Source organism: Microchirus variegatus (genome assembly GCF_963457635.1).
Source record: "Microchirus variegatus genome assembly, chromosome: 23".
Lineage (NCBI taxonomy): Eukaryota > Metazoa > Chordata > Actinopteri > Pleuronectiformes > Soleidae > Microchirus > Microchirus variegatus.
The window spans coordinates 3043776-3062635 of NC_139824.1; the positions used below are offsets into that span (position 1 = coordinate 3043776).

General features: G+C 40.9%; 1 protein-coding gene across 1 annotated transcript; it reads left to right on the forward strand.

Moving 5' to 3' along the window:
* Positions 1-958: 958 nt before the first annotated feature.
* unc93b1 (unc-93 homolog B1, TLR signaling regulator) lies at positions 959-18431 on the forward strand. Its single transcript, XM_083909437.1, has 13 exons — positions 959-1061; positions 3739-3852; positions 3961-4102; positions 4188-4341; positions 10433-10594; positions 11526-11655; positions 11747-11843; positions 14555-14679; positions 15215-15397; positions 16448-16736; positions 16828-16949; positions 17358-17480; positions 17778-18431. Exons 1-13 carry the CDS (start codon positions 1059-1061, stop codon positions 18015-18017), a joined length of 1884 nt encoding a protein of 627 aa, XP_083765563.1. The 5' UTR covers positions 959-1058; the 3' UTR covers positions 18018-18431.
* The last annotated feature ends 429 nt before the right edge of the window (positions 18432-18860 follow it).

Here is an 18860-nt window from a genome sequence, read left to right on the forward strand (position 1 = left end):
CGATATTGTTGGTCTTTTTGTAAATCGTAAGCCGACACTTCCAAAAGCTGAATGTGAACTCTGGCTGGTTTGTCCTTGCACGTTGCCATAGAAACATGGCTGCACAAGATGGTGGCCCCTGTAAAACAAGGCCCCTACTTTAAGTCTTAGGCCATCAATATCCATACTTTGTGACAACGTCATCAGCCTCAGTCCAAGTTCTGTTGCAATTCTCAAGAACTTGAGCAGCAAGTACGGTTCTCATACGAGTGTTCTCGCTCAGACCATTTTACCAAGTATGCATCGGGTGGTGACTTGAGCGTACTTGGGAAAGCCATGTATCCCAGAATGCATTTGAGTGGAACACAGCAGCAGAGAAAACAAATATCAACCTGAAATATTTTCCTGTGTCCTGGAACGCAGTTTTAAAAAAGATTTGGAGTGTCGTATTTACCTCATCCCCATTTTTGCATGTTTCTGGACTTTAAGGAAGCCAGAGAACCCAGAGAAAATGTGAAATATCGCGTTATTGTGATGAAAAGTTGTTTTCCCCAAAAGTTTTGACCCCCCCCCCCTTTCATTTACAAACATGAGCCAAGTCAAGTCCTCAAATTTGAGACTTGAGTCAAGACTACATCTAATATGCACTATTATACCCTGACAGGGTGGGACTTTGAGGGAGGTGGAGTTGTTTGTCAATTTTTTTTCTCAAAAGTGCTGAGAGACTTGCAAGAAATGTAAAACTTGCTTTAATGGCTAGAAAAAGAAACAAATTATTTATAAATTATTATTTTACAGCAATGATACACGTAGTTATGAATGTGAACCATACACTCTTATTTGAATAGAAGTATGTGGTTGGTAATGTCATGTTTAAAAATGTGCCTGTACCTTTAAGAGGAACGTTGCGCGAGGAAGTGAAGACAACTGACTTTCATTTCCCTCGTGAAACTTCGGTTTTATTTTTACCAGAAAGAGGAACCGACTAAGCTCCCGAGAGTCGGAGTGAAGAGGTTGGAGAGTCAGTCTCTGCTGGACTGACGGGTTTCCCTCACCAGAACCCACGGAGAGAAACAGACATGGTGAGTGATTTTCCTTTCGTGACTATTAAAGTGCAAATAAAGGTGTGTTTGAATGTGACACGGATTAAAACTATCGCAAAATGAGGAGCGGACATGGCAGGACAAACGCAGGCGTTTGTGATAATATTAACACTTATTGTATTTGCTTGTAGGGCTGGGCGATATGGCATAAAAATAAAAACCCCCGATTTATTTATAAAAAAAAGTTTTTTAACGACTAGAAAACAAATATTTGTATGATGTACTATGTGTAAATGCATGACGTTTTACACGCACACACACACAGTGTTTCAGTGTTAATTAAACTATTTTAAATACGTCCTCCATGACCGTAACAGACTCTGGACTAAAATACAGCGAGATGCCAGTCGCGGACCAGACTACTGTGTTAAATATTGAGATTTTAGACATTTCCCTGGTAATTGTCGGTGATTAACCCACGTTTTTGGGACTGTTAAATATTTTTAAATGTTCTACAGTTCGGCACTGTTCGGCTTGATCCTTGTGTCTTTTGTTGTAATGGGCTTTAAATAAAGCCTGCAGTGTGCAGTCACTTGGTGCGCAGTAGTATGAGGAGAAATAATCGATGCATTTATTTTTAAAATCGTCTGAACAAAAAAATCAAATGAATCGATAAAATTGATATATCGCCCAGGCCTTTTTTCTTGATTAATCGATTAGTTTTTTTGGACCATATAATGACATTTTTTGAAAAACCTGTAAACATGATGTTTTCTAACTTTTTCTGTCTGTCCACAAACCATAATGAACTAGTTTTAATGATATACGTAACAAATAAACCAGAACATATTAGCATTTGAGAAGCAAGAAACAAACAAAAACCAATTGTGTGAGGGAAGCTTTAAAAACTAAAGCCCTTAATCTAGTTTCCTTTAAGTAAATGCAATGTCTGCTGTTCTATTTGATGTTTTTCTGTTTGAGTTCAGTATCACCACATTTTAGTGCTTTAAGTTTTATGAAAGTGCAAATGAAAAGTACTGTACTACTAATGTAAAAAAAAAGCCCTTAACAAAATAAGAATGACTGGTTTGGAGTTAATAACACAACAATGATGTTATTAATGCACTTTATAGTGTTGCAGTTGTATCAAAAATAGTTGAGCACAAGAGACCCATAGGTGGTGGAAGGAGGCCCCCAAATCAAATACAGCTTGTGGCCTCTTAAAGACTTGGGCCGGCACTGACTACAAATACAAATATATATATATATATTTTAAATAAGGCCACAATTAGGACTGTAATGATTATCTACTCTTTACTACATCAATGGTCAACTTTTTAAATAAGTAATTAATCCGTTAAAGTGTTTTTTGTAATAATTAAAACAAGATAACTGATATTTCAGCTTCTTATTGTGAATATTTTCTGGTTTCTTTGCTCCATGTCAATCATTAAAACTGATCTACTTTGTGATCCACAAAACAAGACCAGCTGAGGACATCATTTGATAGGAAACACTAATAATACATAAACACTTGAAGAACATCATATGTTGTACAGTTGCACTTATAGGGCTGTGAAACACTGTGACGGAGCATTCAGTTACATCACTTTTACAGAAGTGGTCTTTTGGTTGTGTGTGTGGAACATTTGAAGAACAACATGTTCACTGTTTGACAGGTCACAAAATGCTGCACATATTAGAGTGGGAATACAAACGGTCTTTAAAGAGTAACTTTGACCATAAATCACGTATATTATGTAAAAAACAATATGTAGTAGTGTTTAGGGCTTCAAAGATCAATCAATTATTTATCAACTATTAATTTAATCTTCAACTATTTTGATAAGTGATTCATCGGTTTGAGTTTTCAGATGTTAGCTTTCTTAGTTTTCAGCTTCTTAAATGTGAATACTTGGTTTCTTTTCTCCATGTAAAAAGGAAATCATTAAAACTGAAACATTTTGATTTCTGGACAAAACAAGACAGTTGGGAACATCATCATTTCCAGGTTTGAGAAACACTGAGAACATTTTTCAACATTTTTATGGCCCAAACAACTACTTGATTTATTATGTATGAAGGCAAACCTTTATGACCCAAAGATTTGCAGTTAACACAACATTTACAACAATTTTTCCTCGCAATTTTGGGACACCAAATATTATGTGTAGTTAAAACCAGACATTTTCAGGAGATATGAAATATGTTTGTACTCGCTCTTAAATTCTGCATTTTTTTGTATTTTGCAAGCAGAATGAGCAAAGGGAGAGAAACCTGGTTGGTTCTCATTTAAATGTCATTTTATCAGCTGTAACAGATTAACCTTGTTTCTGCTGTTACATTAAAGCGGAACTAGACCGGAAGTTCCAATTAACGCTGTTTTTTAGTGTGTAGTCATTACCTTGTTTATGAAGCCCTGAAGTTTCGAAACAAACAGTTCTGAGAGTGGGTGTGCTGATTATGTCACTTCCGGGTTGAGAGACTTGAGTCTCAAATCTCGCGGCTGTGAAACACCGTCAGAAAAGAGGATTTCTATCGGCTCGTTTACAGCAACTAGGAGGTTTTTGACCATAAAAACAACTTAATGCATGTAAATAGACCTCCATAGCTAACATATATGTGCAACAGGACCACTCTATGTGACCTTTAATGTTATAGGAACCTTAAAATGTGACCACGTTACTGAGTGTGCTTGTTTCTTTTTTGTCACCAGATGGAGGGAACTGATGTAGAGGAACAACTTGGTGATGCTGATTTTACAGCACCACCGAATGGTGACATCAATGAACTGCAGGATGTGGGACAAGAGGAAAACATTCAGGGCCAGGTAAAACCAGCTGCCCTGAGAGGAAACTGCAGTCTCTGTGATTCTTAGGTGAAAAGATGACACACTCCTTCATGTGTGAGGGAACATATTACCACCTTTTCTTCTCAGATGGAGGAGTTTTTGGGTCCACATTCAGAGTACAATGAGGAGGAGGAGGAGAGGAAGTACTACAGGAGGAAGAGGCTGGGGGTCATCAAGAATGTTGTTGCAGCCAGTGTTGGAGCCATGATTGTGTACAGTGTGTATATGGGTGAGTGGGAAGAGAAATGATTGGCAGAGAAGCCAAGCAGAGCTGCACATGTGCTTTTAACATTGTGTGTATGTGTGTCTCACAGGCCTCCTACAAATGCAGCTGATCCTCCATTATGATATGACATACCGGGAGGTCAAGTACAGTAACCTCGGCCTGGAGGACATCGACCGTAAGATCTTAATGGGCATTAATGTGACGCCGATTATAGGTCTGCTGTACACACCTGTCCTCATCAGGTAAATAAAGACACACAATAGGGTTTTCCCTGTTTTTTTTTAGACCAAGGTGGCAAAGGCTGGAGAACCTGGGTGGATGGATCAAAAATGGAAAAAACAAACAAACAAAAAAACCCATTATAATATTATGTATTTTACCTATTCTTATTTGGCTATATCTCAATATCTTCAATAACGTAGTAATGCAAAAAATAAATATATAAAGTACATTTTTACTCATTCATCAATATTTCCCTGTATTTATTTATACAGGGTTGTAGGCAGAGGTTGCGCTAGACTTTATTGTTGTCTGCCATTTTGACTGACAGGGTCATAAAAATCCTGTCATAAGCTATTTTTACCGGTCACTTAAATTTTTAAAATGATAATAAATATTCAATTTAATTTTAATTAATTTTTAATTAATATTCAGTCCAAAAAAGCTGAACAAATAATCCACACCGTGGATACACACATCAAGCAAAATATGAAGAATATGTAACTTTTTCTCTGCAGTAACAAAAACATCTGACTGTGGCCCCAGTAGCTACATATGAACAATGAATAGTGAAATATGAGCAGGTCACAGACGCGCTCCAAAGCCTCCTGTCCATAGCTCTTTAACGCGCTGTCAGCACAGTCCTCAGCCAGGAGAACTCTGTACTCCCGCCTCACCTCCTTGCTGTCGCTTCCTCGCTCCGCCGAGGCCACGGGCTGAGTTTGTCCTTCATCTTCATCTGCATCTATCCCTCTTTTTTCACCTCTTTTATCAACATCGTTATTGGGCTTTTTAAAGAAACTTCTGACACTCAACTGCCGTGACATTTTTCTTCTTTTCTACTTTTCTTCTTCTACAAGAGCCAATAACTGTAATATGCTCTTCGCCACCAAGTGGTCAGGGGTGTGAATTGCAATCTGTCAAAATGACGGATGACCCTCAGGTTGTAGTGCTAAATACAGATGTGGTTAAACTAATGTGGTTAAATGAAGAATAATCTCTTACTTTTACAGGGATCAAAGCAAAAAAATATAAATATATATTTAGCTCTTATCTCTATCCAGACACTTACTACTGTCTGTCGTCATAACGTCACTAGTATCGGTCAATCCGATTGGTCAAACCTGCTCAGGTGAATAGAGCCGAAATGAACTCGCTAAAGTTCAGATAAACATAGTAACACATAAGTAAAACATCATAACTCATGGCTATATGGACACATACACTGCAGAGATCGTTTAGCCGATGTTTGCTCTGAGCCGAGTGGTACGGCTATGGTGCGTTCAAGGACCTCAGCAGGGTGGGAATTCACATGTGCGGCAATTATAAACAATGAAAGACACCTGCACAGGTTTGTTGGGTTTCTTTGCTCTACATCAGGGGTCTCAAACTGGCGGTCCAGGGGCCACATGCGGCCCCCCAATCGATTACATGCGGCCCCCACTTAATATCATGTTATGATGAAATCATGGCCAACAACCTCACTTCTTTCTCACTGTCTTTTAAACACAGTGTGTAGCTGAGGCACAACTGCCAGCGAGGTGATAGAATATAATATATGTTTGCCAGCAATGTGTTTATAACAGTAATAATAAAACATTTGGTCATAATTATCCTATTTTTAAATGTTTCATATACAACATTCAATTACATATACAAATACACTTGTTAGGGCCCGAGCCACGAATGGCAGTGGCCGAAACGGCTCCTGGTACGAATTTTAATTACAGTTGTCCACACTATTATTTATGTAATTTAAAATAAATGTCTGTTTTTGATATTAATACATTAATTTTGCATCATAAATATTATTATTAAGTATATGTGTGATATCATAATGCAATATTGTGAACACTTGTTTTTTTTTTCCCCCCACTTTTTGTTCTATCGGCCGGCCCCCTCTTGACCACAATAGATGCGCATTGGCCCCCAGGTCATTTGAGTTTGAGACCCCTGCTCTACATTATGTTGTCCATTTACAGTGCCTTGAGATAATGTGTGTTATGATTTGGCGCTATACAAATAAATTGAATTGAATTGAATTGAATTGAAATAGCCTACACTGATCTGTTATCCAACTTAATAGCCTACTCTCTGCACGGGCGCCACTGCCCAAAAATGAAACGCTTACCAGAGTTTACGCTCGAATTTTCTTTTAATGGCCCATGTGGCCAATAAGTAAGCCAGTATTTTTAAATGGACACACAAAATCACAAAATGCACAAAAAAAATTCAATCAAAAAATTCATTGAAAAACAAACATTACACAAGCTGTAAACTAAACAGGCAAAAATCTAATTATTATAAATGAGAAATAAACAGTGAATACTCTGCTGAATTAACCAAAAAAACATTATGTCAAGTCTGATAATAGTTAAAATAAGGGAAATAAGTGCGTCGGTGTTTCATTGAAGTGAAGTGTTCGGCTGCTTCTTTATGACAACTTGCGATCCTCATCAACCGTGTCACTTTTTCCTTTGTGAGACGGCTTCTTTGGGCTGTTTTGATTCAGTTTAGGAGCGATCTTCCCCAGATTCTCCTGTCAGGGTAGATTTCCCCAGATCTACCCTGTAATATTTTAAGTACAGGGTACTTCGTAACGCACGTCACAATGCATTTTAACAATCGAACTACCGGAAATCATGTACCTACTCGAACTTGATGCCAAATTTGTCTGGTTTGCCTTTGTTGGAAAGAGCTGTTCACAGTAAGGTTGACACCGGGTTCATAGCAGGCATGTGCTGTGGGGCCCGCTGCTTACATCACAACATTCTGACTGTCTTCTCCCACTGTTTCCACCTGAAGAAGATTGACAAATCTTTACTTCCTGGCAAGTTTAAGACCTGGCTGTACCAGTACGGCCTTCTGCCAAGGCTCCTCTGGCGCTTCACAGTCTAGAAGTTTCCCCATGACTGTTGTAGAGGGCATTGAGAGGAAGACCAACACGCATCTGCTAAGATGGCTGGGGATCCCCCCAAGTTTCTCCTCGGTGGGCCTTTTACACCCTTTCTGGGCAGCTGCAGCTCCCCCCGTCATCAGTTGTGGAGGAGTACAAGGTAGCAAAGTGCAGGTTGTACTGAGCTTCGCAGACTCCAATGATGTCCTGGTAAAGCAAGCTGGTACCAAAACCATGTCCAGGCGCAAGTGGCCAAAGCGTAAAGTCACATGGTGAGAGCTGTGGCGACTTGAGCCATACCACATCTCCTTCCTCTTGCGGTCTGTATATGACACCCTTCCTTCGCCAGTACATCTGCACACATGGGGGCTGAGAGAGAATCCGATCTGCAAGCTCTGCGGACAGAGAGAAAGAGGTGCAAGAAGAGGTCAGCTGGTGCAACCCAGAGAAGAGCAATCACCTTCGTCAAGGGAAGAGCCAAGCCCTCTATGCGCGCAAGGCCGAAGCCCAGCCTTCTACAGGCTGCAAGCTTTTGGCACATGAGCGTAGATGTCGGAAGGAGACTGCAGTTTCCAGGGGTGGTGCACACAACCCTCCTGCTGGACATTGTGCTGTGGTCAACCAAAGATCGGAAGATCATTTTGGTCAAGCTAACTCTGCCATAGTAGGAGGGCTGTGAAGAGGCCTATGAGAGGAAGGCCCTAAAATACCAGTCCCTGGTCCAGCAGTGTAGAGACAAGGGCTGGCAAGCGTAGCTGTTCCCTGTGGAGATTGGCTGCAGGGGCTTCCCAGCCAAGTCAGCATGGCGGTTGTTGTCAGCTCTGGGCCTGGACGAACAGGGCAAGAAACAAGCTGCTCACAGGATGGGGGAGGAGGCGGAACGCGCCTCGTGTTGGTTATGGAGTAAAGGCCACATTATACTTCTCCGACTGATGTAATGCGTTATCCGACTGCGTCACCACGGAGACACCTCAAGCCTTTATACTTCTGCGTCGTGGTGACGGATACGCGCTGCAATTTTTCCCGCCCGATCAGTAGGGGTCGCTGCGCAAGGTTGTTATGCTTCTGGCTACAGTGAGCAATGGCGTCGGAGAGAGAAAGACTGTTGTTGTTGAAACAGTGGCCGTTTCTCACTTTTCTGTGTCACGGAACACAGTTTAAAGATAATTTGAGGTGAGAAATTTCGCCGTTTAGAGTCTAAACATGTGCTGTGTGTGTTAAGATATGACGTATTTATAGTTTGGCAGCGGCGTTGTCGGCGGTGATCAGCTCTGCCTCTGTGGACGCTCGGTGCGCACTGTGAGCCGGCACAGAGCAGCTTCGCTCGGCCTGTCCTGAGGACCAATCGCAGCTCTTGCCGTCTCCGTTGTCCCTTGACGGAGTGACGGACACTTAAAACATATTTTGTGCAGTCGGAGACGACGCAGAGGCTCTTCGACAGGCTCTGCGTCGACGCAGAGGGCTCTAAAGGCTTAAGCCTTAAGCGGGAGGGAAGTTGGGAAGTGAGCTGGCCACTAACTAATGGTTGAGGCTTGAAACACTTTGTGAAGGCTGATGACATCTGCTCCTGGCCAATAGCTACAGTTATTTACTAAGGTAACTGAAGAAAGCACCTAGAGGTGTATGTTAGAAGTGTAAGTTAGAAGCTGCATAAATACCACTGCCTGACCAAACTGGCTGCATGTGTCAATCAAAGCTGCTGCTGTTCATTTGCCATGCAACTCCAAGCAACTGTATGTAGCTCAGTATATTATACATAAATAGTAGTATGGCATATGTGTACATGCCATACTAATGCCATACAGTACATACCTGCATTGAGACATGTCATGTTCAGACACTGGCACTACTCGGAATTCCTCTATGGGGTAATATAATTTCTGCACTGGAGCTTTAAATGTTCTATTATGGGGCTATTTTCTTCAGTGAATACATCTCCTTTATCCTTTCATGCCATTGTTGTACAGCAGGGGGCAGTGGTCGTAGCCAGAACAGTCGTGTTCCTTGCAATGAGCACAAGAATGCGAAGTATACACTGATGTGATGGAGAACACTCTTATCATATAAGAGACATTTTAATATATTTAAGTCCCCCAGATATCAATACAATATTTCTAATTCTGATTCTGAAAATGTTATATAATCAGGGGTGTGATTTTTTGGCCGTACTGGGCAATTCCCGGTGGGCCGACGCATGTTTATGGGTCGTCCGGGGCTGTCATAATGCATGATGAGTTTCCATGATGACTGACCGGAAAAAGACTTCCGTAACGTCATGTTTACTTTTCTCCCGATTGTTAAAATCATTTTTCGTGCTGCGGCACTGGAGTCCAGGCACCCCGTCGTTTAGCGATCCTACAGTGGAACTAGAGTGGTCTGTTTATTTAAGGAAAAGAGCAGCGCTACAAATAACCAGCGTACCTGTGTTCTGCGTATGTGTGCCTTTGTTTTTAAAGTTTAGCGTTACTTTAGAGACTCATTTTAACAATCTGGAGTCACGTAAACATGACGTCACGTGCGTCTTTTTCTGGTCAGTTGCCATGGAAATGCGTCATGCGTTAACGTTAACGCCGTAAAGTGCCCAGTACTATATATTATAAATAATTTTTTCTGATTTTTTTTTTTTTTAAACAATTAATACAAGCTTTGTGATTGTTTAGCTAAAACACTGATCAACATTTTAACTATATTTTATGGACAAAAAATATTCGATTAATCCAGAAAATAATTGACAGATTGATTCTAAAACTAATCAGTACATTTCATTAAACACTGAAAAGACATCTCTAGCAGTGATTCTTTGACGACCACTTTCACTTCAAGATGGAAATTGTGGCACTGAGGCCATCTCTGCCAACATGAAAGTAGTGAAAGAGCATTTACATTTTTATATCTGCGAGAAACCCGCGCGGATATTATGGAATCGGTCTCGTTTTTAACATGGTTTAACTCTCTTCCATGTAGGCTACTGCACTTTATTTTAATTTCTGAAACAATACAATGCCCTCGCGTCATGGTAGGTGCACCGTATATTTCCTTTTTTTTGTCCTTTGCTAATCACACCTGTCAGAATCGTTTCAACTGTAGTCCCAAAGATTTGCGCATGGTTTTCGAAACATTAATATACCATATAACCATTATTACATTATATATACATTTCCTCTTAGTCTGGATGTCTTCGTTTGACTAGTACACTCTCCATATGCATCTTTTTTCAGGTTTTTAGGTACTAAGTGGATGATGTTCCTGGCTTCAGGAATCTACGCTCTCTTTGTCTCAACTAATTACTGGGAGCGTTACTACACACTGGTTCCTTCAGCCGTAGCCATCGGCGTGGTCATCGTGCCGTTCTGGGCCTCTTTGGGAAATTATGTCACTAGGTAAGAAAGTATGGCTGAGTGAAGGTGTTTCTCGACCCTCACGATGTCGCAGCACACAGAAGATGTTGAAGGTTGGAACAGCAACGTTTGCTGGGATCATAACAGATACTGTAGATGAGTTGTGTCACTCTCACTGTCTTTACCTTCACATGAAACCTGTAATGCAGTGACCAAAATAAACCATGTCACCTTACACATAGGTAAGCTATAACCATCAGGTGATAGCATTACTCATTGGGTCTTTTCTAACGGATGTTTGATCTCAGCCACATTGAAAGTAGCCAACGTTCTTGTCTTCACCTAGTGGTAACCGATTTTGACACCCACATTAATCTTAATTCCCACGTGTCACCTGCAACCAGGCTCCCACTGGAAGATATGAGCTGTCAGTCACGCTGGTGTCCACTCATATATGCTGAATTTTATCATCCATTTTCCTCTAAATGGCAACATAAATTACTAAATTGACACCATGTTGAAGAAGGGCTGAAACTAGTGACTAAAAGCCTTAACTCTTCAGAAAAATATATTACTGCCATTATAAATCAAGCGAGGCTATTCAATACATTCCTTTTTCCATTGAAACAGAGTTCTTGACTCTCTTTGTGGAATTAGGTCAAATCACATCTTGAGCTTCCAGATTATCCTCAAGTGCAAGTGTTTATTCATAATAATTATGTCAAAATGATCAGTTCTTCAGGCAAAGTCTGCAAAGAAAGTGGCAATAACATACACAAAATGGCTGCCGGAGGGCCCTCGCACTCAAAGGCTGAGAAACTTTTTGAATTACCCTCATAATCTCAAGATGAGAAAACATTGATTTAAATTAAGATTAAACAAACACCTGATTATACATTCAGATTATGTCAAGTGTGTTTTTATTTATTTATTTTTTTTTTTATTTTTTTTTTAATGAATGTGAATCATGCAGGATGGCGCAGCAGTATTACGAGTATGTCAACTACAAGGAAGAGCATGTGCAGGAGCAGAAGAAGCTCCCTAAAGGAGTTTGTCATCGTTACATCATTGTCTTCCAGTCAGTCTTTCACATCATCTTTCAAGTGAGTCTCCACTCAGCCATCTTTTTTTATTCTCCTTATTGTATAATATAAAAACAAACACAGTGATTCTATTCTTCTCTCTCCTCATCAGCTGAGTTTTGTCTTTGCCGAGTTCCCCATGCGGTTCGTCCTTAACGACACTAACCTGAATGAAAACAAGCACATTCTCAGCAACGTCAAAGTCTGTGGTAAAGTCACCTTATCTCCAGTAATTCATTTATTTCTTTATTACTTTTTGGTTATCAATTTAGGTAAGCTTATTGCTGCATAATATCACCTCTGCAGCAGTGTTGATCCAATGTTTGCTCATATATTAGCCACCATAATCCACAGGTCATACCAGACTGGGACTGTAACATTATGCATTAATATACATCATTTTAAACAACATATACAGTGGTATACAAAAGTTTGGGCACCCATGTTTTCTTGATTTTCCTTGTTGTTGTTTGGAAGAAATTTCAGTTAAATATATCATATAGGAGACAAACACAGTGATATATGAGAAGTGAAATAAAGTTTATATGATTTACAGAAAGTGAGCAAGAATTATTTAAACACAATAAGGCATGTGCATACATTCAGGCACCTTTGTCATTTTATTGATTTCAATACCTTTAGCACTAATTATTGGAACTCAAAATTGGTTTGGTAACCTCAGTGACCTTTGACCTCCATACACAGGTGAATCCAATCATGAGAAAGGGTATTTAAAGGGACACTGTGTAGTATTTATGGGTTTATAAAACCCAAAATCCACTTTTGTATACATATTATGTGCTCCTGCATTGTCTAGTCGCTGTATAGTAGTTTTTGATTCATTTTCGTAGTGTTTCAAAAAGTCATGTAAAATAACATGGTCACGGGCCGCTGTTGCATTGCCACTGTTAGCAGCAGGACGCCATGTTTCTACGGGAGCCTGTAAGGACAAACGCGAGAGAACAAATCAAGCGTCGCTTTACTTGTAGCGGAAGTCCAGCCTCCACTCTCTCCGCTTCGTCTGCTATGGCCGCAGTAGCTCGCCCTCTCTCTCGCCGGCTTCTGACAGCTCTACCGCGGCCACGAAGAGCTGTCCCTCGTCCTCGTCCTCTCCCCCTCCCTCTCGTTGTCGGAATAAATACTAGAACCTCTTCTGCTGACGACATTTGACTGGCTGAGGATACAGTAGCACTCAGGGAAGGGAGGGGGTGAGCAGAGGAGCAGTTTGTTGTTGTAAATTTCCGCCTCTCCTCTAGATGTCACTATAAACTACTTACTTCCCCTTTAAGGAGGCCATTTGGAAATGTTTCTCCTCTTTGCATCTTCTCTGAAGAGTGGCAACATGGGAGCCTTAAAACAACTCTCACATGACCGGAAAACAATGATTGTTCAACATCATGGTTTAGAGAAAGGATACAGAAAGCGATCTGAGAGATTTAAGCTCTCAGTTTCAACTGTGAGGAACATTGTGAGGAATTGGAAGACCACAGGCACAGTTCTAGTTAAAGCGGAACTCGACCGGAAGTTCCTATTAATGCTGTTTTTTTGGTGTGTATCTGCGTCATTACCTTGTTTATGAAGCCCTGAAGGTTCTAAACAAACAGTTCAGCCATTGCTGAGAACGCTGTGTTTTATTGTAATCTCGGGGCTCAACGAGATCTCTGAAAAATCCTGTAATAGTTACGTAAACACCGGTTCTCCGGAACAGCAGATCCTCCTGCTCATCCGGTTGCGTACATTGAACCGCAGAAGAAGAATAACGTCCGTTGTGGAGGTGTTTCACGAGCAACAGTGTCTTCTGACTCTGGGTCTGACTCCAGGTCAAAGTCATAAAAGGGACTGCGGCGGGGAGTCGTGAAGAAGCTATTTTTAAACACTGTTAAAACAATGTTTTGATAATGAGTAGCAGTGCATTCCACCGTTCCAGAGGGGGGAGCTGTGCTACTGAGAGCTGGTGTGCTGAATAGTACTGGCCAATCACAAGCCTCTGTCTTCTGGGGGTGAAAGTTCACTCTGAAACATCGGGCTGACGAAAAGCGTTACAAAAGAGGATTTCAATCGGCTTGTTTACAGCAACTAGGAGGTTTTTGACCATAAAAACAAGTTAATATATATAAGTAGACCTCCATAACTAACATTAAATGTTAGTTATGGAGGTCTACTTACATATATCACATAGAGTGGTCCTGTTGCACATAAATTTTATGTGCAACAGGACCACTTTATGTGACCTTTAAGGCCCGAAGTGGCAGACCAAGAAAAATCTCAGATAAGCAGAGGTGAAGGATAGTGAGAACAGTCACAGTCAACCCACAGACCAGCTCCAAAGACCTACAACATCATCTTGCTGCAGATGGTGTCACTGTGCATCGTTCAACTATTCAGTGCACTTTACACAAGAAGATGCTGTATGGAAGAGTACTAATTAGAAGCTATAGGAAGCGTTTAGAGGCTGTTTCTGCAAAAGGAGAATGCACAAAAGTTTTCTTTCTTTTCTTTTCCTAAACTTATGCACATGCCTTATTTTGTTTAATAATTCTTGCACACTTTCTGTAAATCATATAAGCTTTATTTCACTTCTCAAATATCTCTGTGTTTGTCTCCTATATGATATATTTAACTGAAATTTCTAATTCAAACAACCAATGATTTATAAAGGAAAATCATGAAAATGTATAGGGGTGCCCAAACTTTGAACCGAACAGGGTGTACCGAACGGTTCGGTAAAATACCAAATACCGTTGCAATATATATATATATATATATATATATATATATATATATATATATATGTACATGCACACACAGGGTTTCCCCCAGTGCATTATTAGCCTGGCGGGCCTGCCCCCTGCCGTTTGCTGTTTTGTCCCCTTCTCATCACCCCTGTTATCATGTTTCAACCCTCCTCTTCGTCTCTCAGGTGCAGCGGTCAGTGGTTTGATCCCTGGCTTCAACAACACTGTGCTACGCAGACTGCCCCGTTCCATGCTGCTCATCCAGGTGGAGAGTATCCTCATGGGTTTTGCCTTCCTGGCCATGGTCATTGTAAGGTCCCAGCCACACTCACATGAGTAAACCTGAACACTGCACACCCTTTTGAACAGAAACTTAACACTGCACCTTTCAGTGGCAATACATACACTATATGGGCAAGTATTTGGACAATTGACCAACATGGACTGTAATGACGTAATCAAATAGTTAAAACAACAGGATCCCGTGGTCACTGCACTTGCCTTACCAGTCAAAATGCCCTGAAATATTTGTTTGGGCTTGATTGGACTGTTATGCACTTTGTAACATTGTTAAGCAAAGTGCTATATAAATAAAGTTTATTATTGTGTCTACATGCCAAAATGAGTTGCTGATTAATACAGTATTTGCATTACAAAGCAGTTGAACAGATGAACCTAATACTGTGGCCAGATTGTGTATGTAATGAAAAATGAATTTTAATTTTGCGCTCAGTGATATTGATCCTGTTTTTTTTTAGATTACTCTACAGAAAAACATGACCAAAGGACAGTGGCCAGTTAAAATAATTCAAAATAAACAGATTGTTTTCTGATGCTTCTCACAGTTTCTTGTCTTGTGCGGCGCCGCCTACCGACCAACAGAAGAGATCGACCTCCGGAGCATTGGCTGGGGAAACATCTTCCAGCTGCCTTTTAAACACCTGAGAGATTACAGGCTGCGACTGCTCTGCCCCTTTTTCATCTACAGTGGCTTTGAAATAATGTTTGTCATCACTGGATTCTCTCTGGTACTGTGCTTTTAGTTCTTGAAAGGTCCAGTGTTTGACATTTAGAAAGGTGTTCAGTTCAATCAGAGTCTGATTTTCGGGGGTTAACATGGGTCCCTGATTATTGAAAGTGCTTGAATTTTGTGCAAGAAAGAAGTCAAGTTGATATTTTCAGAAGCAAAACAAATTATAATTCAAAAATATATTATTTTATTGTTTGAAAATACACGCAAATTGTTCTTTGCGTTCCCTGATATGTTCTTTGTGCCGTGGTTTTTTGTTTGCGTGCAGGCCTTAGGAAGCTGTCTGCTGATTGCAGATTTGAGTGACAGCTCTATGGACTGGAAGTGGTCACGGGCTGTCAAATACACAAGAAAATACTGTTGCAGATTTATGAGATTAAAAGAACCTTTCCATTTTAATAAATATATCGACTCACACCCACTATTTCTCCCACTGTTTATGTGTTTTAAACATATGAACCGTATATATATTGAGTGATCAGTTCAGTCTGTGTGTCACCCGCTGCTGGCTGCCTCACCCACTGCACAAAGAACATATCGGGAGCGCAAAGCACAAAGAACAAATGGATTTTCAAACTAGGAAAGGACTCGGAGAGCACAGACCTCCGCCAATCACACCCAAAATGTAATCACTTGTTCCTGGTCCCATTCCAGACATTTCCTAACTAACACAGACAGACAAACAAACTCTGGCGAAAACATGACATCCTTGGCGGAAGTAACAATAAAATTATATATTTCTGAGTGATTAAATCAATATTTTTTTTTTGCTTCTGAAAAAGTGTTGCTTGCTATGTGAAAAGTGTTGTTTGAAAAATATTGACACATATCTAATTCCATATTTCTCCAGCTGAGCAGGTAAGGTGGCAGAATCACATAGTGTGAGTTAAGCGTAACACACTTTTGTAACATTTGCTACAGTCTGCACTCATTTTTACACACTGGACCTTTAACTTTCATAACTTTTGTGTGTGTTTTTCTAAATGGTAAACACTGGATTCAAACAAAGCAGTTTAATGTGATTTTCATCTCATTTCTCTCTGTATAGTCCTATGGTGTCTGTATTTTGGGCCTGGATAAGCTGTGGCTCCTTGTCGTCGTCTACGGCCTCTCCAGCTCAATCTTCTCCTCGCTCTCCCTCTGCATCCTACGCCTCCCACGCTGGCTGTGTCTGATGAGCGGCGCTTTTGTGCACTTTGTGTTGCTGGTGGCCCTCCAGGTTTTCTCTCTACAGCGCCAGGAAGAGAAGGAGTCGTATTCGGAGTATCTGGGCCCTCTGCTGGTCATTTCCATGCTGTGGGGTCTCGGCACTGCCTTGAACAAGACGGGCATCAGCAGTGAGTCATGTTTGTACGTACTGTATGAACATACATGACGTGTGTGTTAGCATGAACTCCTCTGTTTGTGTGTTTTTTCTGTGCGCGTCAGCTCTGCTTGGTATTCTGTATGCTGAGGAAAAAGAACGCCTGGACTTTGTGTACACCATCTATCACTGGTGTCAGGCCATCGCTATCTTCGTCGTCTACCTGTGGTCCTCCCTGCCTATGAGGGTACAGTATAGGACTGTGTGTTTGACAGCATTTAAGGTCCAGTGTGTAACGTTTAGCAGGGTTTATTGACAGAAACTAGATATATGATAAGTTAGTATGTTAGGGCTGCTGGAGCCAATCCTAGTAACTCACTCTATAATGCCAGAGTGAGTTAGTATTTTTCCCAGTAATAACTCTAGAGATTGTCAGACTGTTGACTTGCTTTTTATACAGTCTACTTTCTTGTATGTGGTTTGGAGGTTTTTGATGCTCTTTGTGCACTTTGCAGCATCTGCACAAGTCCGTGCTTCAGTGCTTCATGCGTATGCGTAGAAGTAAAGCTTTAGACGTTACACATTGGACTTTTTAAGTGTATGTTTTTTGTACAGAAGAAAATAACAATAACGACAACCATTTGCATCTTTTTAGGCCAAACTCTCCATCCTTATGGCTCTTTTACTCTTGTCCTGCTACTGCTACTGGGTGATGGAGCGTCGGCTGGCCAGGGATGTGCGTCCAAGACTGCCTCGTATCCCTCGACCACGACACAAGGTAACCAGTCGCAGCAGCAGAGAATTATCACATGAGGAGGCAACAACGACTCACTGCCTTGATCTTATAGCTACCCGACCGTGAAGGAATTCATGTTTCTCGTGAGATCTGATTCTGAGGACTGTGGGTTGTCTGTCCTGATCTTATTTCTGCTAACAGACTGTAGGAGGCAGTGTAGACAGCCCCCAATCTCCCCACAAGACATTTAAACACCACAGTGACCCTGAAGCTGTTAAATTAGGCTAAAACCCTGGTTCTGCTTTAAATTTAATCATAACTTGCCGTTTGTGTTTCCAGGTCAAAGGTTACCGCTACCTGGAAGACGACAACTCGGATGAGTCAGACTCTGAGAAAAGTGAGGAGGAACTGGAGAGAGAGGACAAAGAGCATGTGGAAGAAGAGATGGACTGGGAAGAAAGGGGCCAAAATGGAGGGGCCCAGGGAGTGGACTCACCCATAGCCAGGAGGAGAGGAGCACAGGATCACAGGCACAAACTGGAGGATAATTATGACGGGGAAGGAGAGGGAGGAGCGTGAACATGGAAACTGAACTTTCCCTGTACAATTTTTTGTAAACGGCATTGTTTCAAGAAATGTCTTCATACCCACGAACCCTCTAAAACAATTTAAAAGCCTGTAGTATATATGCCGGGTCTGTAAGATGACATGGAGCATGCACATAAATCTTGCAGGGTTAAGGTTTAAATCATAGAGATGAGGCTGTGGCTTATTTGTTGAATCTCTGAAAACGACTTGGTTAGTTTTAGATAAGTATTTTTTTATTATTATTTTTTTTTTTTTGCACAAATATACACGACTCACAAAAAGTTAGGGAATCATGTCAAGCAAATCAGTGACTTTGAGGCTAATATTTTCTGCTTTAGTGACACCTCAAACATCTGAACAGAGTTTTCCTTCTATAAAACAACAAATGCAACACTCAAAGGGCTTTTGATGGCAAAACAATCATGTATTTACAAATATACAATAAACTATTTTACATCTGACAAAAAACCTTTTTAGTTTGTATGTATGTATGTTCATGGGGCCCACGGTTGGTGTAGTGGTTAGCACTCTTGCCTTTGCAGCAAGAAGACCTGGGTTCGGGGCCCGTTTGGGACAACTTGGTAACAAGGGCCTTTCTGCAAGGAGTTTGCATGTTCTCCCCATGTGTGTGGGGGTTTTCTCCGGGTTTTCTGGCTTCCTTCCACAGTCCAAAAATATGCGATATGGGGATTAGGTGAATTGGTCACTCTAAATTGACCGTAGGTGTGAGAGTGTGAGTGAGTGGTTGTGAGTGGTTCTTTCGAACGAATCATTTAAGTGAACGAACTGACTGGGATCACTTCATGAACTGATTCGTACCTTTGTTAGTTCAGT